The 21,421-nt window shown below is 38.2% G+C and overlaps 2 protein-coding genes across 2 annotated transcripts in view; both read right to left on the bottom strand.

Moving 5' to 3' along the window:
- LOC133533464 (liprin-beta-1-like) overlaps positions 1-8,040 on the bottom strand; it is a 44,740-nt gene extending 36,700 nt beyond the window's left edge. Inside the window, exons 1-3 of the mRNA XM_061872453.1 lie at positions 7,500-8,040; positions 6,547-7,193; positions 3,778-3,951 (exon numbers count right to left, since the gene is read on the bottom strand). Coding sequence (XP_061728437.1) covers positions 3,778-3,951; positions 6,547-7,193; positions 7,500-7,761 — 1,083 coding nt within the window. The 5' untranslated portion in view covers positions 7,762-8,040. The remainder of the gene's footprint in view (positions 1-3,777; positions 3,952-6,546; positions 7,194-7,499) is intronic.
- Positions 8,041-8,234: 194 nt separating this feature from the next.
- The window catches only part of LOC133533463 (uncharacterized), a 53,164-nt gene continuing 39,977 nt past the window's right edge, over positions 8,235-21,421 (bottom strand). The window contains exon 3 of the mRNA XM_061872452.1: positions 8,235-8,371. Coding sequence (XP_061728436.1) covers positions 8,330-8,371 — 42 coding nt within the window. The 3' untranslated portion in view covers positions 8,235-8,329. The remainder of the gene's footprint in view (positions 8,372-21,421) is intronic.

Genomic DNA, 21,421 nt, shown 5'->3' with positions numbered 1-21,421 from the left:
CATCAATCTAGATCAGGTCCAGGGTCTCATGATGGACTCAGGAGTTGATCACCAGAACTCCTAGTCTATTCATCATAACTCCATCGTGTTTGGGCTCAAAAGATTTGCCCTGACGAGTACCATCGATCTAGATTAAGTCGAGGGTCTCATGATGGACTCAGTAGTTGGTCACCAGAACTCCTAATCTATTCATCATAATGGTAATTTGATGGTGCTTGTCGGAGTAAATCTATTGAGCCCAAACACGATGGAGTTATGATAAATAGATTACGAGTTCTGGTGACCAACTCCTGACTCCATCATGAGACCCTGGACTTCATCTAGATCGATGGTACTCGTCAGGGCAAATCTTTTGAGCCCAAACACGATGGAATTATAATGAGTAGATTAGGAGTTCTAGTGACCAACTCCTGACTCCATCATGAGACCCTGAACATCATCTAGATTGATGGTGCTCGTGAGGGCAAATCTATTGAGCCCAAACACGATGGAGTTATGATGAGTAGATTAGGAATTATGGTGACCAACTCCTGACTCCATCATGAGACCCTGGACTTCATCTAGATCGATGGTACTCGTCAGGGCAAATCTTTTGAGCCCAAACACGATGGAATTATAATGAGTAGATTAGGAGTTCTGGTGACCAACTCCTAACTCCATCATGAGACCCTGGACTTTATCTAGATCGATGGTACTCGTCAGGGCAAAACTTTTGAGCCCAAACACGATGGAATTATAATGAGTAGATTAGGAGTTCTAGTGACCAACTCCTGACTCCATCATGAGACCCTGAACATCATCTAGATTGATGGTGCTCGTGAGGGCAAATCTATTGAGCCCAAACACGATGGAGTTATGATGAGTAGATTAGGAATTATGGTAACCAACTCCTGACTCCATCATGAGACCCTGGACTTCATCTAGATCGATGGTACTCGGCAGGGCAAATCTTTTGAGCCCAAACACGATGGAATTATAATGAGTAGATTAGGAGTTCTGGTGACCAACTCCTGACTCCATCATGAGACCCTGGACTTCATTTAGATCGATGGTACTCGTCAGGGCAAATCTATTGAGCTCGAATACGATGGAATTATAATGAGTAGATTAGGAGTTCTAGTGACCTACTCCTGACTCCATCATGAGACCCTGGACTTCATCTAGATTGATGGTGCTCATCAGGGTAAATCTATTGAGCCCAAACTCGATGGAGTTATGATGAGTAGATTAAGAGTTCTGGGGAGTTCTGGTGACCAACTCCTGACTCCGTCATGAGACCCTGGACCTCATCTAGATCGATGGTGTTCGTCAGGGCAAATCTTTTGAGCCCAAGCACGATGGAATTATAATGAGTAGATTAGGAGTTCTGGTGACCAACTCCTGACTCCATCATAAGAACCTGGATGGACTTCATTCGGGTCAAAAATAATAATACAAACCCTAACATGATTTCAAATAACACTGAAACTCTATAACACTAATGTGCGCAAACGATTGGCATCTTGACTACGCAGCATGGGTGCGTAGCCACCATGCCAATCGATACGACAACGAAACACTATCTGTCTCTCTCTCGTACTAATATGCACAAACGATTGGCATCTTGGCTGGGCAGCATGGGTGCGTAGCCAACATGCCAAACGTTTACGATACGACAAGGAAACACTATCTGTCTCTCTATCGCACTAATATGCGCAATCGATTGGCTTCTTGGCTAGGTATCATGGGTGCGTAGCCAACATGCCAATCGTTTACGATACGACAACGAAACACTACTCTCTCTCTATCGCACTAATATACGTAAACGATTGGTATTTTGGCTAGGCACTAAGCAAGTGTGTGGCCAACATGCCAATCGTTTACGATACGACAACGAAACACTATCTGTCTCTCTATCGCACTAATATACTTTATTTATACCTGAAGTCATTTAGTAACTTCTTCATTTTCCATTGGTGTGAAAGAGACAGAATAAAGAGCAAGGGTTATAGACTCTGTAGTCTGTACACTTAGTAGTAGTGTACATAAAAAAAAAACTACTGTGCATATACAATAAAATAAAGAGTGCCCATATGATATCATATGACACTAAAATTAATGTTGCTTGAAATTATATTGAAAACTATCAAGATTATTCTAGTCTGCATTGAAACGCGCGTCGCGTTGCCGGCGCTCGCGTACCGAGCGCCAACGCCATCTATCGAGCGTTATTTCGTGAAATCGGAGAACGCTCCAAGGATTAAGGGCTCTTAAGCAAAATTTTAGTCAAGGTTGAGTTCTGATAATGGATTCCATGAGAGATTATGGGAACTCCGCAAATGTTATAAAATAACTTATAAATAAATTTCATTTAATTCATTTAAAACATTTGCATTTAAACAGTGCTATTTGGTAAAATGGAATTGCACAAGAAAACTAAAATGGAACTCCTCGACCAGTAGGTATTAGTCTTGGGGCTAATTCTAATTGTTATGAGATGAGATGCACTGTGGTTGTTAAAATTGTAATGGCTTTTCAAAATGTTTTGTGAAGTCTGTTTTTTGTTCATGTTGACCTTACAATAATATTGTAACTGTTGTAGATATAATAAAAATGGTCATGTGCAAGTCGGACTCGTAGACATAATTTTGCAAGTGAATACCTAATTTAAATCAGTATCCGCTTATAAAGTTATCCGATTTACCACGTTAGTACCCCTCAAAGCAAATTATCTCACTTCGTAATCAGATTATCATTAACGCCTCATTGGTACCTAAATCGCTTCGCGCCTCGTGCCCCAGCAAGCTAAACTGCAAAACTGTAACTTGGCGAGCGGAGCAGCAAGTTTATCGTGGGAGTTGAGTTCGCTTCGCCGTACCGAACACTTTCCAACGCCAAAATATATCACAAATACGGTAAGTACGTATTATTATTTTATAAACTAGCCGTTAACAGAAAATGCAATTTTTCGTGATTTCGTGGAAAGCTTTTATGGAGTTAACTCCAATTTTACACCTGTTGCTTCCGATACTAGGTTTATAATGTCTACAATAGAGCAACACTTGTTTACTTCTTACATCCATCTTCCGTACATTCGCTTAAAAGCCTTACAAATAATATCATTTTAAAAAATGTAAGGGAAAACCGATGGGAATTTATTAATTATATTATGAACCGAATATTTTCAGCAACTGGTAAGACGGGTAAAATACAGACCGAGATTGATAACACTGATTGATAACCGAAACAAAAACAGTAAGAGCAGTGAGTGGTACCCAAAGTTGACCGGGCTCCGACCCACCCACCCAACAAAACTGCCAAATTCGGAACCCAGTGTCTTAAATAGGGAGCATGAAATATTATTAGTACTGGCTGTTAACACGATCGACAGGCATGTTGCCTTATGTTTCAGGGCCCACTCAAATTTCGCACGCGACCCAACACTGGGTCGCGACCCATAATTTAGGAACTGCAGAGGGTTTAGATTCTTCTACCGAACTTTTTTCAACCTCTGCCTGGTGCCATCAAAAATACAATCATTGTTTAGCATTGGCATCCGAAAACTCGGTTCGTAAAAGAAAACCATGTCTTTATTCTGCGCCGACACTGGTTCTGCCGTTGCAGGTAGCCTACAACTCCTTGACCGAATCAAAAGTTAGCTCTTAGCGTCATCTGACTGTTGCATGCTTGTCATCTAGCATCAGAGCGTGCTCTAGATCAACCCGCCTGTCGCTATGCGCCGATACCTGCTCTGACAACACCTGTGTACGCTTATTAATATTCTACCACTGCACCTACCTTTTGCAACCTCTGCTCGGCGTCGTCCAGTCGTTGCCGGGCGTCCAGCAGTGCGCGCTCTAAGTCGGCCATCTTGTCACTCTGCGCTGACACCTGCTCTGACAACACCTGCACTTGCAGGTGTAGGCTCTCCTTGTCTGCCTCGAGGCGGCGTACGCGGTCTTCGGCGTCATTCTGCAATAGATTAGATTATGTTAGGCGATATTTAATCCATACTTATTCAAAAACATCCTCTGATAATACTACGGGTGGTTGTGTTTTAACCTTTCGTAAAAATATGTAGCTATCTATTAAGAAATCTATATATCATATAGGTAATACTCGAGTATTTAAATAATAAGAACGACGTATTGGGACCATGCGAAGTGCGTGGTGGGGGTAAGTAAAGCGATCCTAGCGCATAAAGTAGTAAAAATTTGAACTAACTGTGGATAGCGTCTTTAACATTTCGTACAAGTTATATGGCTCGAAATAAAACTTTGATTTACGATTTCTCCTGTAATATTCATTTAAATTGTATGGGGGTATTGTGTGGGGTATTGTAATTTGTATAAAATGCTTAATATAACTAACGTTTAATTTGATAATTGTTCATAATGTATCCATGTGCCATATATTACGTGATCTTTTTCTAGAAGTTAAGAAGGGGTATAGTAAGTTATCCTTAAAAGATAGACATTTAACATCATGGATTTTTTTGTAGACCTATGAATTGTTATAGCTCAAACGGATTAGGCAGCGTTTTCGATTAAAGCTCCTAGCCAGCGTAATTTTTTCACACAACATCGTCATATTTCAACCAATTTTCACAAAGCCTTACCAAATTATAAGCCTTCCATAAGGATCACTCTATTGATAGATGAAAGTCGTATGAAAATCCATTCAGTAGTTTTTAGATTTGGAGTCGTTTTATAAGATGTAGTGAATTGACGTTTTCCCCTAGACTTGCGGACCTTAGGTTGCGTGACAGTCGTGCACATAGCGAATATATTCATATTTACGTCATTCACGTATTTTCCTAAAATAAGTTGTAACAGTTGTAACATATGTTTTTTTAACAAATTTTACTACTTAAAAACATTTGCAATATTCGCATAGCCTGGAAATGACTGTACATTTTGAAAGACACATTAAAAAAAAACATATATAGACCACTTTTTTACCTAATTAATTAGCTATTTCCATTACCCGTTTATTCTAAATCACTAATTACTCATTTTTTAGCTTTGCAGCGTCACATCTGTGACATTTACATGCCGTCTTTCCCTGGTTGCTGTGCTTATTTCAGATTAGATAGCAACGTAGAACTGAATGTCACAGAACATGAAACCGCAATTAGAATGGCATTGAACACATATGTCGTTTGACTTTCTACTTCATTAAACGCTTCCATTAAATTAATGATGATTTTGCCAATGTCATAAATGTTTTCGTAGAAAATAACGCTGTTCGGTAGTTGTTTTTATTTTTTTAATAAAGTGATAACGTTGTAATCTAACAATAAGACAAGGAAAAAATAAAAATATTAAATTACGTTAAATATTTAGTTAAAATACAAATGCATTGTTAAAAATATAAACAAAAATAATTAATCAATAAAAACGCCATCGTATCGTCATGTCTATCGTCTGTCTGTATCATCACCTGTAGGGCTATGATGGTCGGCTCTTTATCATTTGTCACCATGCCTGTCACGTTCTAACAAGTATGTAAGTGCGAATGTGACAGGCATAGTGACAAGCGATAAAAATGGAACCATGCTGCCACTGCTGGTACACGGAAAATAAATTGGGAATAATATTAAAAAATAAAATAAAAATATTATAGGACATTATTCACAAATTGACTAAAGTCCCACAGTAAGCTCAATACGGCTTGTGTTGTTGGTACTTAGACAACGATATAAATACTTAAATACATAGATAACACCCATGACTCAGGAACAAATATCCGTGCTCGTCACACAAATAAATGCCCTTACCAGGATTTGAACCCGGGACCATCGGCTTCATAAGCTTCATATAAGTATACTCTTACTTTTAAATTTATGGAAACATTATGGATAAATTATAAGTACTGCTTTCCTAATGATACTTTCGAACCACATTCCCATTTCAGTTGAATAATATACAGCTTGCATCTTTTATTTACAGAAAAAAAATGTTTATACTACTTAGGCATAATTCTTCATTACCAGTTTTTTTTTAGAAATGGTCCTCTCAATAACGTACTTGCGTGATAAACTTACTTTTTATTAATCATTTACCCCCTTATTCATAAACGTCTACTAAAGTTGACAAGCCGCTAATAATCGTTTGTCCCTTTCCATCATATCAATACGTCGGAAAGGGACAAACGATTATTAGCGGCTAGTCAACTTTAGTAGACGATTATGAATAAGGGGGTTAGTATTTATAGATTTATCTTACCTTCAATTGATCATACTCATAACTTTGGTTAACATGGTATAATCAACAAAAGCATTCGGTCCACGTGTGTTTTTAAAACAGCGAATCATCTAAGGAAAGTTAGTTATAAATAAACTAACATCACATTATGCAACACAGTATTTTATGTACATACACCAACTAACGCTTCTGTAACAATTTCAATTGAATTAACTTTCAGTGTCATGTCATCTCTGCAATGAAGCGTGAAACTCATTACCTACTTTTAAAGTAGGCCAGAGATAATGCAGATATCACTAATAACGAAACTGTGTAAATATCATTAGCTATGCCAATACTTACACACTTTGTGTATAAGTACCTTATACGTCCTTGACGGTACTGGAGGAAGAGAAGGGTGTGAGGGCCAAGAGCGGTCGTGCATGCAGCAGGGCGGCGGAGCGGGTGGTCCGTGGCACCAGCACATGGGCGGCCACCATCCGCCGGGCCCGCCGTCAGGGCTAGGGCCCCATCGGAAATGTTCGTACGAATTCCATCGCCTTTGGAGCTCAGGAGGCGTTTCCTCAACGCGCGAGCGACGCGGGCGTGGGGACGCGCGAACGCTGGAAGGGTGCTGTGGCGGCTTGGTGGACATCGATGATCTAGTTTTACGGTCACGGTCATTGCGGTCGGCGGGAACTCGCCTTCGCCTATCTAAGCTACCCGACGCCTGATGCTCTTCCGTTCGCGATTCCATTGAAGTCGGCTCGACAATATCTGACATATTTTCTGGTGGCATCCATTTGAAATTATCGTCTCGACGTGTCGAGTTGTCTAGCCGCCTTCTACTAGGTGTTAGCGTTCGATAATTAGCTTCGGCGCTTCGAACTTCGAAATCTTGTAAGTCGGAATCGTCGTCGGCCGACGAGGTGGACTCGGTGTCGCTGGAATTGGCGCGCGCGGGTATCGCTCCGTCCGGCCACGCCGTGCATTTCACTGTTGCTTCGTCGGGGCTATCCGAGTCGCCGCCTGTCACGAGATAGGAGTCAGTAAAAACCGAGCAAATCGCTGAGAGCCTCATGAACGATGCGCACTAACCCATGGGCGAGTACATGTAGGAGCGCACGGCGGGGTGCACGTAGCCCGCCGCCGCACGCTCCTCGTCCTCGTCGAAGGGCTCCGTCAAGTACTCGCGGTCGGACATGAGGCTCCGTGCAAGCGACACTGCGCGACAAGCACTCTGTACGAGTCACCGGCGTAACTCTATTTTAGAGTTTGGCCGCGTTCCAGTCATACGCTACGTCAGTGCATCGTCCACGCATAATAATTACGTACTCTCGTTCGGGGGCGGCTCCTCGCTAGATTGAACGGATGCAGAGTCGCGCTCCGAGGCCTCCGACGCGGTCGACAGAGGCCGCTCGCTGCACCCCGACACGCGTCGCAAGTCGTCCCTTTCAGACCGTAAGCCACTATTGCAACTCTGCACGCTTGAAGCTCGGAGCTTGGAAGCTCTGTGCTTGCCGTCACTTGCGGAACGACTGTGCAAAGTCGCGATGGTGGCCGCTACTACCGAGCCTTCGCGGCCGAGCTCGCGCATGTTTTAGATCAAAATGAGCGGCGCTTAATCGAGTAGGGCCGATGCCCGCGCCCGGAAATAGATTGCAGTAGGTACGGACGCCTGAAACATTCCGGACAAACTTCCCTTTTCATCAAAGGTATTAATCGGCAAATAAAAATAATAACACAAAATCCCGCTTAAGGGTGTTCTTGTTGCATATGCAAGCACTTGTATTCGGATTAGTTTCACAAACTAGCATGTGTAGCATGTATTAAGATGCCTAACTGCAAAAACAATTAGGAATAGTAAATCACAAAGTAAGCGCGGCATAGTCCGGCGTGCTGCGCGCGGAGCACAATTCGTCTCACTCACCGGCATGCAGTTGACGCCTTCGTAGAGCGAGCGGCGCGCGCGCCCCCACCCGCCTCCGTCCTCGGTACATGTGCTCTCGACATATGTCTGCGAGCACACACCCCATTCATACGCGGAGTTCAAACTTGCGGGCTGGCATTCGATAACTCCGTATATATATTCTGGGTTGTACGGCGGCGGTGAAGGTGGATAGTAAAACGGCGCACTGGGTTCAATCGGGTCGAACTCGTGAAGTTCATGTCGAGAGTTTAAACAGTTCATGTTTGTTCTTGCCGATCTGGATGTGAAAAATACATTTTAGATATTGAATGAAAACTATTATTAAGAGTAATGGAGCTAGGTCAATCTCTAACCTAGGAGTAAAACGGCTAAGAACCGAACTGTTTAGGAACATAGGTACTTCGGTGAGCAGTTACGCCTACTACCTTTTTAAAAGTGTAATGATAATAGGTAGCTAGCATTCTACCTATTATCATTACACTTTTAAAAAGGTATGCGTTCTAGCTATATGCGTTCAACGGTATAAGTGACAGGCGTCTTCTTCGGGTGCGTTCGAGCAATATAACAATAATACGCCCCTCGTCACAGAAATAGATCGACAGCCGTTCCCTGGAGAATACCCGATTAAACCGCGATTTCAACGCATAGACGAGCGACCAACACGTGCTATTACAGGAATATCTAAAATTAACCACAGCATGGAAACAAAAGAACATGGATGAAAAAATTAACCAGCTTGCACAATGCATATACACTGAAAGAAAAGTTTTTATAAATTTCTAGCCATATACAAGGTGTAATTTAGTTAAGGTTACAGACGATTATTCTTTAGACATAATAGATATACCTATCAAATAAAGTTTAAATACGTTACCCAATGAGTAAAATGACATTAATATATTTTTACTCAAATTTTTTTGACTAGTTTTGAGTCGTTACTCCTACATTTGCACTATAGATAGAATTATAAGACAAGCTTCGTTGCCTAAGTAAGGTATGACATTGACCAGAGAGGAAAATGGGGATTACGTTTGTATGGAAAAGCGGTCGTTTCCATTCCTCTTAACGAACGCCGCGCCGACCTAAATGTATGGGGACGTTTAAACTAATAGTGTCTAATTACATACTGCTGTTCACGACTACTACGACGCGAGGAAATAAGAAAACATTTGCATAACTGTACGTACTTTAATAGAAATTAATATTTATATTGGCGTGAGGACAATTGTTGAAAGAAAGCAATGTATTGTTGTCAGGAACATTTATATTTTCTTCACTAGAAGAACTCGAAGAACTCATTTTTATAGCGTAGATACGTGTTTCTTGTATTTTTTTGTCAAACACAATGTACACTATCCAATTCAGTAAGTATTTTCCAATCCCGCCTTTTTTCCTTTTTTATCACTTTTAAGAGGCGTTTTTCTCTTGTTTGCTTCAAACCGGCTCTGAACTTAGAAGCGTTTTTTGCTTAAAAAACCACAAACAGCCATAAGAAGTAAAAACGTCTTAAGCGTGAACTGAATGGTTTTGACGTTTCTTTTTTTAGGGTTCCGTAGCCAAATGGCAAAAAACGGAACCCTTATAGATTCGTCATATCCGTCTGTCTGTCCGTTTATGTCACAGTCACTTTTTTCCGAGCCCATAAGAGCTATACTGTTCAAACTTGGTAAGTAGATGTATTCTATGAACCGCATTAAGATTTTAACACAAAAATAGAAAAAAAACAATACTTAGAACTGAAACTCAAAAAATCTTTTTCATCAAACCCATACGTGTGATCACCAATTATAGATGATGATAATAATGAAAAATTGTAGCAGTGGTGGTTTAGGTGCTACAGCTATTGCGTACTTTCCAGCTTGGTTTTAGACCATCTATTGTCACATTTCCGAACAGTGGCGTGAAAAGTTATGTACCTTCTGATGCATCTATTGACGTTACCGGATGAATTTCGTTTATCAAAACCGTTAATTGGAACGATGATTTGTTTGTGGCTACTTGGCTAGCTTCCAAACAGAAAGTAAATGTAAATAACTACCTACAATCGTTAGCGTAGCCCGATAAATTAATAGATGTATGTATTCCGATAATTGAATTCGCGTGCCGCTCGCAATATTGCTTGCTATAATTGAAAATACCTACTACTAAATCTTTTCTTAATGATCACATATGAACATCAAAGGAATGTGAGTAATTGAGCACTAATAACGAATCACTGATTAAATGTAAATTAATACCGAGTATTTGTTAGCCTTGTTATTTTCGGAATAATTTAGTAAATGAATGTACTTTGCATCTCTAGGAGAATAGCTTCCTGAAACGTTACACACACAATATTACATTACATTTAAAAATCTCTTTAAACAATGAATAGAATCAGGCGTTACTTTGCGGAAATACATATTACTTAAAACAAAAAATATTGCTTGCACGTTATCGCGAATAAGCATATTTCATATTTCATAAGTCATATTTTTTATTTTAATTTAACATAAAAGTGTTCCTATACGTTACACGGCTCTTGTGGTAGCTACTCTTTCTATCCACAGAGGAAACTACGCATTATTGGAGAGATTACTCCGGTTTCCTCACGATGTCTTTCTTCATCGAAAAGCGGTTGGTAAATAACGAATGACATTTCGTACAAAGTTTTGAAGAAACTTTATTAGTATAAATTCCTAAAAGTATTTCTACCAAAGTCTATCTAGCAAAGTCAATAATAAATTGTCTTTTTACCTGTACGTTGGTCGTCTATTATGTATTCAGCTTTGAGTTTGTACCATGCAGCGCAGTGAGACAGGTATTTCAATTCATCACGTGTCAATAATCGCGCTGTTACCTATCTGCTATTGTTCGATAACCTACGTGTTTGCCACATATGTCAAAATTCCAGATATTCCTCAAATAATATGTAGTACCAACAACGACGGCCGGAAAATAGGGGCTTTTTAACACAATGAACACAAAGGCGGTAATAATTGTACCTATCCCGGCCCAAGTACGAGTACGAATACGTATAGTGCTTTAGTGGAATACAACCTAAAACATCAGTAATAAACTAAAAGTTCAGTTTACTGCTTGAACCGTCAGGCGCGCTTTAGTCACTTTTCAGGCCTGCCGCCCCTGTTGAATGAATGTTGAATGAAAATCCATTGTAGACCGCGGGCCAGGAGCATATATCATCAGTCATCGCCGCCCGGCTGATACTTTGTCAGATGATAGTTTAGATGCAGTTATAAATAATAATAAAAACAGTCAGCCGATTGTATCGCGGTGAAAAGACCGCCACCACCGACATGAACATGTAAAAAATACGCGCCTTACCACTTTATATCCGCAAAGCATGCGTAATGTGTAAATTGCATAATCCGTTTATTTGATTTATTTGAAATGCCTGATGGAATGCTTCATGATTTTGTTATTATAGTTGTAAATGAAGCATTGTTACCTTCATTCCTCAGTTTGGACTTCATCTGTGGCAGTCAATGACAGATGACAGTTGACAGGTTAAACGTCAGAATGTCAGACGAAGTTCATAAAAAGTGCATTGTAACGATCGCATATAAGAATTATAATTTAATAGAAAATTAGAAATAAATACTTGGTGGAATAATAGCTTTAATGTTGTTTCTCTTTTCAGGTGAGTACCTAAGATATTTAGTTAAGTTTCACTGTAATCAATGTGTTAAGCTAGGTATAAGTGATTGTTAATATAAAAACCTATTCTCTTTTCAGAGCAACACAATTTTGTTTTTATTTCGCCTCCACATATCAAACATTGTGTGTAACGCACATTATAAAACAACATTCTCAGCTATTTATTGGCAAAGATGGAGAAATTGAGATTTGAGTTTGAGGTAAAAGCAAGTAGTGACGACCCGAAGTCTAGTATCATTTGTGTAAACTCTATAACGGATGTGGGCAAGAATGTCTTTGTTATCCCTGAACAATACCAACCAGTAAAGCTACATGAAGCGATTATGGAGACAGAAACCTTCAAAAAAGTAAAAAATACATTGCGAAAGAGACATGACAAAAGGCAGGTGTGGATATCAGTGACATCGGATATAACTGAATGTTACAGAGATGAGGATGGTAACATGCAGTTTAAGGGATACTTTTTAGAAGAAATTGCATCGAAAACCCAGGAGCTGACTCCAGCCGCTGGAATATCCGAAGAGGCATTATCTGAAAAAGGATTCTTGAAAGTTTCGCTGAAATTAAAAGTGACAAGGCTAAAACTAATAGCATGAAGAATTTAAAGGAGAAGTTTGTTATGGAGAAATTCACAAGAAAGATGTCTAATGTAATGCAGTGGATTATGACTTTTGAAGCTGAATGTGCGCGCTTAGGAATAGAAGAGGATACAAAACGGATTGAAGCTCTTAGGTTATTTTTAGATGATTCATGTCAAGACTGGTACGGTGCCATGCTAATAAAACATACAGTTGATTCGGAATGGTCCTTGTGGAAAAAGAACTTTTGTGAGACTTATGCGGACAAAAGTTGGTCACCAGTCAGGTATGCACTATTATTTAAATATAGACAGGGCTCTTTGTTAGAATATGCTTTAAAAAAGGAAAGACTATTATTAGAGATGAATAAAAATATGGATAAATCAACTTTGATAGATCTCATTGCAATAGGGTTGCCAAATTTCATAGCAGATAAGATTTGATAGATATACCTTAAAACAGACTGAGGATTTATTTAGTAGCATAAGAGGGTTGGAACATTTAGTGGAAAGGAAAATTTGGGATAAAAAAATTGTTGGTCCAGATAATAAAGTGAAAGATAAAAATCTGAAGGAACCTTGTAGGTTGTGCGAAAAGGAAAACAGAGGAAAGAGATATCATCCGGAGTCTTCATGCTGGTTTAAAAATAAAAGTGGTGATAGACGGGATCAAATAAGAAGTGTTAATAATTTCACTTTGGAAAACGAGTTAAATGAGATCGACCCAAAAAACTAGACATTCCGCCATTAATCAAAATTAGTCTGTTAATAAATGATACTTTAAAAGTATTAGGAGCTTATGATTCAGGTTCTAATGTGTCTTTGATAAACTTAAGATTATTGTCCTTGAAAGATAACACTAGTACGGTAGTAAAAGTAGTGCGGGCTTTAAGACGATTAATGGCGTTAGAAAAGCAATAGGAATGGTAACGTTAAAGATAAAAATATTTAATATTGAGAAAAAGGTAAATGTTTTTGTAATAGATGAAGAAAACTTTGATTACGATTTCTTAATTGGATTAGACTGTATACGAGAGTTTGGATTGTGTCAAAATGAAAAATTGGAGATTTCACAGATTATTCCTATTCAGGAACAAGTTGCTCAAGATGTCTTACCCTTCAGAGATGCAGAAATAATTCCTGGCTTAGCAGGTAGCAAATTTGGAGGGCAAAAACAGTACAATACTGATATAGACATATATAATTTAAGGAATATTGGAAATGAAGGTAGTTACGAGGGTCAGGTAAATTTTAACGAACACATAGAAGTTGACAATTTCAGTGTTTCAGTTGATCACTTGGATATACATCAACAGACAGAAATAAGCAAATTAGTTAGCAAGTATACGTCACTTTTTGCTAGGGACAAGTATGACGTAGGTACTGTAAAGGATTATGAGGCGCATATTGATTTGTTAATAGATAGATATTGCAGCAAGAGGCCCTACAGATGTACTATTGAGGACAGGAAGGAAATAGAGCAGCAAGTATCAATGTTACTAAAAAAAAATTTGATTGAAGAGTCTTATAGCCCTTTTGCAGCCCCGGTAACACTGGCTTACAAAAAAGAAGAAGGGAAAAAATCTAGATTATGTGTAGATTTCCGGGATTTAAATAAAATAGTAGTCCCCCAATCACAACCCTTTCCTCTAGTTGAGGATTTAATGGTCAAAACAAGAAACTGTAGATTTTTTTCCACATTAGATATAAATTCAGCGTTTTGGTCAATCCCACTGAGAATTGAAGATAGGAAGAAAGTAGCATTTGTTACGCAGGAAGGTCATTTTCAGTGGACATGTTTACCATTTGGGTTAAAGACTTCGCCTGCAATTTTTCAGAGGATATTGAGTAGTATAATTAGGAAGCACGGACTGTCAGATTTCACAGTAAATTATATTGATGATATCTTGGTATTTTCTGAAACATTTGAAGAGCATATTAAACACCTATCACTGTTATTGGAATCTATTTCCAAAGAGGGTTTTAGGCTTAAATTTTCGAAATGTACCTTTGCTCAAGACTCAGTAAAGTACTTGGGTCACATAATAATGAATAACACAATTACTCCATTAAAAGATAATTTAATTGCAATAAAAGATTTCCCTGAACCGAAAACACAAAAAAATGTTCGACAATTCCTTGGCAAAATAAATTTTTATGGCAAATATGTTCCGAATATTTCTATAATATTAGATCCTTTACATAACTTACTAAGAAAGGGGCAGAAGTTTTGTTGGACAGATAAGTGCCAAGAATCATTTGATTTGATAAAGAAATTGCTTTGTCTTAAACCCATTTTAGCAATATTTGATCCGAACTTACCGATACACATTTATACAGACGCGAGTATTCAGGGCTTAGGTGCGATTTTAAAACAACCGCAATGTAATGGTGAAGAGAAACCTTGCGCTTATTTTTCCAGAAAATTAAGTGATGCCCAAAAGAAGAGGAAAGCCATATATCTTGAATGTTTGGCAATAAAAGAAGCCGTAAAATATTGGCAACACTGGCTCATAGGGAAAAAGTTTATTGTTTTTTCGGATCACAAACCGCTAGAAAAAATGAATATTAAAGCTAGGACAGACGAAGAATTGGGGGAACTTACATATTACCTATCACAATATGATTTTGAGGTCATATATTCCCCAGGGAAATATAATTTAGAGGCAGACTGTTTGAGTAGGAATCCGGTGTTAGAACCGGGTGAATATCAGGACGAAAAATTGAAATGTGTAAACTTTATAAAACTCGAAGAAATACAAAAAGATCAAAAAACTAATGACTTTATAAAAAATTATGAAGGTAACTAAAATTAAAAGATACGCTATACTATAGAAAAATTGGGAAAAAAGATAAAATAGTAATATCTGAGGAATTCAGTAGAAAGATAATAAAAATTACTCATGATTTTTACTGTCACTTGGGACCACAACAATTGGAAAATAAAATAAAACCGTTTTATACCGCAAAAAACCTGACAAATAATATAAGAGACATATGTGACAACTGTGAAATATGCATAAAGAATAAGTCTAGAATAAGATATAAAGTTGGATTAATGTCTCATTTAGGTCCAGCAACGTATCCTTTTGAAATTATGTCAATTGACACCATTGGTGGATTCGGTGGCTCGCGGTCTACGAAAACGTATTTACACTTACTTGTAGATCATTTTAGTAGATACGCTTACATTTTGACCTCTAAAACCCAGAGTTCCGGTGACTTCATAAAATTAATAAAGAAAGTAACCCAGGAAAATAGAGTTGGTATGATTTTGACTGATCAATACCCGGGAATAAATTCAAAGGAATTCAAAAACTTCCTAGATAAAGAAAACATACCAATTATATTTACCGCGGTTAATGCTCCATTTTCTAATGGCTTAAACGAGCGATTGAACCAAACTTTAGTAAATAAGATATGGTGTAGGACAAATGAGCGGAATAATAAATGAGCGTGGACTACCATTGCTCATGAATGTACGGAGAGGTATAACGAGACTGAACATACCGTAACAGGATTTTCTCCTAAATATTTACTAGAAGGGAAATTAGTGGATATCTTACCGATTGAACTAAAACAAGGAAAAACATATAATGAATTGTTACAGGATAGGAAAACCGCCTTAGAAAACACCATAAAATCGCACAACACTAATAAAAAACGATTTGATAAAGACAGGGAAAGTTGCGATATCAGAGTAGGAGATCTTATTTGTGTGAAAATCCGGCCCTGTTTTTTACCTGCTCCTCGAGAAACATAACATTGCTTCCTTGGCGCTAGCTAGCCGTGCGCTCGCATTACCAGTGCAAGCGAGGTCTTCGAATACGTATCTTTGTTTCGGATCGCAGTGTCACAAGTTAAGCTGGTTTGAGAGCGTTTAGTCGCCTACCTTAGACGCACCAATAGAGATCAGACAGCTATTCTGTTAGAATTCTGTATTAGTTCATAATGAATCTTATTCCGTGCTCAATAGAGTAGTAATTCAATAAACGCTACCTATGCAGCTTGACCATTTTTTCATAGTGGCACGCGCCTTTGCGGTTTTTAAACAATAGATAAGACGATAATCCGTAGAAGCTCACGGAGAAAAATAGAAACTATACTACCATAAAAAGGTGGCTGCCATTCCTCAACCCACCAACAACGGAGCGGCAGCTGACGTCCACGAGGGTTCATCATACGAGTTTTCGCCAGGGAGGCGATTGATCATGGAAATCTGTTCCTGGTTCGCGGTCTATTGCCGGCGCGCACAACACGGTATTATGCAACCTATTCATGTATTAATACGAACGTAAAGACAATATTTCTTAGCATGTTTTGAAAAAATATCCTTCCTAGTAGTCTGCCCTGCTAGCTCTCCTAGCCTAGCCTAGCCTAGCCCTAGCCTGCCTACAAAGCTGGAGGTCCTGGGTTCGAATCCCTATAAGGGCTTTTCATTGCTCGTCATAAAATTGTTACCTTCTTTAGAAACTTTGTCATTGTCAGTTTTATGGTTTAATAGATAGATAGATAGATAAAATCTTTATTCAACCACAACTTACATGCTTTGTGACACAAGCAAATAACAAGAGAGGTTTAAGACATTTATTCTCATAAGAATATACATTATTCACTTAAAATGAGAATTTAAATTTAACTTAATGCTATATACAATGACGTGGTGTGTATGTTTTTGCATCCCTCGGAAACACGAGTAAATTCGCATATATACTTATTTGAATAGGAGTAAGGTTGGTATTCGTAGCGCACCCGCGGCCGTGCGATGCAAAAACTGTACAATATTAACTAATTAAGAGTGGGTAGCGTAACAACAACATGCATAACTCTGCGAGTATCCAAGAATTAATAGTTTTAGGTCAAAATATGTCATGCTTCTTAATGTAAAAGTATTTTAGGAGCAGTATAAGTTTTTTTTTTTTTTTTTAGTTAACGTGGTATACCAAGCAGTTTTGTATTTGAAAATATTCGTTAAAGCTAATAGGCTGATTTGCCTTTTTTTTACATATTTGCAATTGTTATATGTATTTAACTATTTAAGCGAAATATTTTCAACAACATACCGTTTCAGTTTATTTTTGAATATTTTGAACGAAGGACTATTTTTAATACTCGGCGTCAATTTGTTGTACAATTTTGCACCTTCGTTTAAAATACTTCGTTTTCCGTAATTTGTTCTATGGAAGTGTAACTTTAAGCTATGTTTATTTCGAAGATTATATTTATTCTGCTTATATGTAAATGAAAGTTTTGTATGCAGTTTCTTATGTAAAATTTTATAGACCACGATACAGGTTTTAAAAACGTAAATTTGTTTAATATGCATAATTTTTAGTTCTTCGTAATTTTTTCTTGTTGAAGTATAATAGTAATATCCAAATAATACCTTTAGTAGCTTATTTTGCGATGTTTGCAACTTATTCAAGTGAGTGCTTGCCGCGCAACCCCAGATCTCAATTAAATATTCTAGATGTGGCTTTACTAATGAGTTGTAAATTACATAGCGTACATTTCTTTCCAGACATTAACATAAGATTTAATTTGACTTGTCCTGTCTGTCTCTCTCTCATTAAAACACAAAAACCTTATAGACAGACTGGAAACACGTATTAGAATACAAAGTAAGAACCATTAATACAGGTAGGTACTAGGTACGTACTTATACCATATGCTCTGTCAATTTCTGTGGAATGATTTGCTGAAATAGCCGGAAAATATGAGAATCGTCACTCGGGATCATATTTTCCCACCCCAAATTTTCGTTCTACATGACATGTAATCCAGCCTGTCTAAATCTAAGCTTCTTGAGCCTGAGTGAAGAGCCCACGAACACGACGACGTAAAATTAAGCCTGATGTTAATGTCAGTAAAAGTGTCATGGCAAAGTTTTCCTATGTATGTCTAAGGACGGCAGTGAAGCGCTAGTGACCTAGCGGTAATAGCGTACGACTTTCAATCCGGAGATCGCGGGTTCAAACCCCGGCGCGCACCAATAAGTTTTTCGGAACTTATGTACGAAATATCATTTGATATTTACCAGTCGCTTTCGGTGAAGGAAAACATCGTGTGGAAACCGGACTAATCCCAACAAGGCCCAAAGTTTTACCCTCTGGATTGGAAGGTCAGATGGCAGTCGCTTTCGAAAAAACTAGTGCCTACGTCAATTCTTGGGATTAGTTGTCATGCGGACCCCAGGCTCCCATGAGCCGTGGCAATATGTCGGGACAACGCTAGGAAGAAGAAGAAGAAGAAGAAGTCTAAGGCCGGCAGCGATTTCCTCTGCATTGACAACGTGTATACATTATGCGGTAAGCATGGTACGGGGCCAAAGGAGTGCCTGATCGGAATTGAACGAGACAAACTTAATTTACGCGCGAGTATATCTACACTGGGCGATTTTGGAGTCCTGATCCCGAATGTCAAAAATGTATGTAGATGGCCATACTGTACTGAACAAGGTTTCCCATGGGACCAAAATGGTAAAATCGTAAAAAAATATGTATACTCCTGGGTCTATAAGTTTCATATATTCGGGCCCTCAAGGTGGGATTTTTTTATGATCTTCATTTTAACACATTTTTAACCATTAAGGATCACGACTCCAAACTCAGCATGTAAACATAAATTGTCAGAAAGGTACGTATATCTTTATTTATTAACAAATATAACAAGAATATTAAAGGAAGTCATTTAACAAAATGTTCTAAGGTTACGAGGTTACGTTATGCTATATACCTATGTTTTTTTAAGAAGGGGAAAGTAGCAAAACAACGTTAAAAGTACGAAAAAACGAGCGGTTCGATATGAAGCACGACAGAGAAGGTTTCATAAAAATAATGCCAAATACAAGCGGTCTGAGGATGACAACCACCGAGCACCGACGTCGCGCGGCTAGACACTAACGCGGCGAGAGAAATTTCTAGGGTTCACTTGAAAAAATTAAAATTTAAGACAAGCTAATTTTGTTCTTCTGTCGAAACGGTCGTGTTTACTTTAGAGTTCGCAGAAACAGAACCCTCCCCGGCATCGGCAGGGAACAGCGATAGCAACTTGTTCAGTTTGCTAGTTGTTTTACTTTTCTAATGGGATCGATTTGTCCCGGCCGCCACGCCACCGCTCTCGGCAGTTTTATTTTATTGGTTGACTGACTCCGATTTTATAGATGCAATTGTTTAACAAATTATTTTTAACCGACTTCTTTAAAATAGAGGAGTATTTTATAGGTAAGTATTAGGCACCAGAACCCCTAGTGTAAATTTATTCGATAGCGTGACGTGACGTACGCGTTTGCGTTAAGACTCATTTTGTATGGGATTTAGAAACAGCGCGCCAAGCGGGACGTTTTGGAAACTCAAAATCCCATACAAAATGAGACTTAAAGCAAACGCGTACGTCACGTCACGATATCGAATAAATTAACACTAGGAGTACAGATATGTAAAATACTTTATTTACTATATTTTTAACTTTGTAACCTCCTATTAACTCCTTAACTTCCTATTTGTATTATATTGCATTTATTTCAAGCAACTTGGCTCATCAAAACTTTGATATTATGATGTAATCCCTCATTAGGGACATTATAGCTTCATTTTTCATTTGAGCTTTGTATTTGATCTGTACTTAATTTAAATTTAAACTAACACGATTTTCATATATAAATTTAAACTGAAACGGTACTTAATCGCGTGTACTTACGTTTATTATTTGACCTGACGTTACGTTCGTGGTCACAGACAGACTGGCGAGAAATGAATTGCCTCAACATCTTCTTGCTGCGCAGGTTTTGCGAACTACCCGGACTTGATCTTGATTATTCACTTGTACGCTTTTTAGGGTTGTCACTTTGACTAGCTCATAACATCCGATGGTAAAGTATGTGATTGGATGTTTTTTCACGCTTACGTTATTTGAGGGTAAATAATAAACGTAGGTAAGTGCACGCGAATAAGTCCCGTTTCATGATCTGTACTTTTTTATTTAAAGATATTTCAAGACTGGTCGCATTTGTGTTGTAATTACATTCTGATAAGAGTTTATGTGAACTGTGGGAAATACGACTTAGGGATGCACATACAGCGATTTATGTTTTTTCATCAACAAAGACAGCATTTGCATATCAATTGTAACACGGTGTATTAGTAAGTACTTAAACGATTTTTAGCAAAACTATTTTAGGGATAATATTTGTCATGAGATGTACATCAGGGTTTTTGGTGCGGGAATCATTTCGTTACCATTACCAAACTATGAATTAAAACTAGGTAGTAAGCTCCAAATGCGATTAGAAATGTTAAAATAGTATCGGTTTTTACCCATTTTTGGCTAGTGTAAAACATTCCCGCACCAAACACCCCGGTTGTATGCTTATGAATATGACAATTACAAACATTTTTTATGTGTTTCCTAAAGTCGGTTTTTCATCATAATTACGTAAAGTCGAATTAGTCTGATAAATTACAAGGAAAGTAAACCCTTCATAGCTGGTTATCAGCTATGTTATTTTCAGAAATTTTAAACCAGGCAAGAGACCAGCGATAACTGTTTAAATAAAACGAGAGCAACGGTTAAAACCGAAATCAATAACAATGGTTTTGAAATCGCTACCGAATTTCGTGTTTACTGTTTCCCAGATTGCTTTCGACATAATTGCTTTGCTGGAGAGCATAAACGTATTTAGGTCACACGAGCTACGCTAGTTAAAAACCATAACACAGAAACTCACTGAAATAACACCGATTATAAAAACAATCCTGTGAAAAATTCTTAACGCTTGCTGTATTTAGCACTACACTACACAAAAAATACACAACTGAGATCAGTTATCAAGGGAAACGCCCGATACACACTGTGCGTGTGCCAAAATGAAAGTGGTGAAATGAACTTTTCGATCGTTTGTTTCCTACTGTTCTTAAAATTCATCACATCACACCTCACACCGTAAGCAGCGGAGAAATGGGCACAGTGAATCGTTTTAAAATATAACGAGACAAAAATAGTTAAGTAACTATCTTTACAAAAACAATGGCTACTGTAAAATGAAGACTTCCATGCTTACATATATATAAACGAAGTACAATATCGATTATCGAG

Source organism: Cydia pomonella, unplaced genomic scaffold (genome assembly GCF_033807575.1).
Source record: "Cydia pomonella isolate Wapato2018A unplaced genomic scaffold, ilCydPomo1 PGA_scaffold_167, whole genome shotgun sequence".
Lineage (NCBI taxonomy): Eukaryota > Metazoa > Arthropoda > Insecta > Lepidoptera > Tortricidae > Cydia > Cydia pomonella.
Note: the sequence above shows the minus strand (reverse complement) of the source record. Positions and strands in the feature narration are given on the sequence as shown.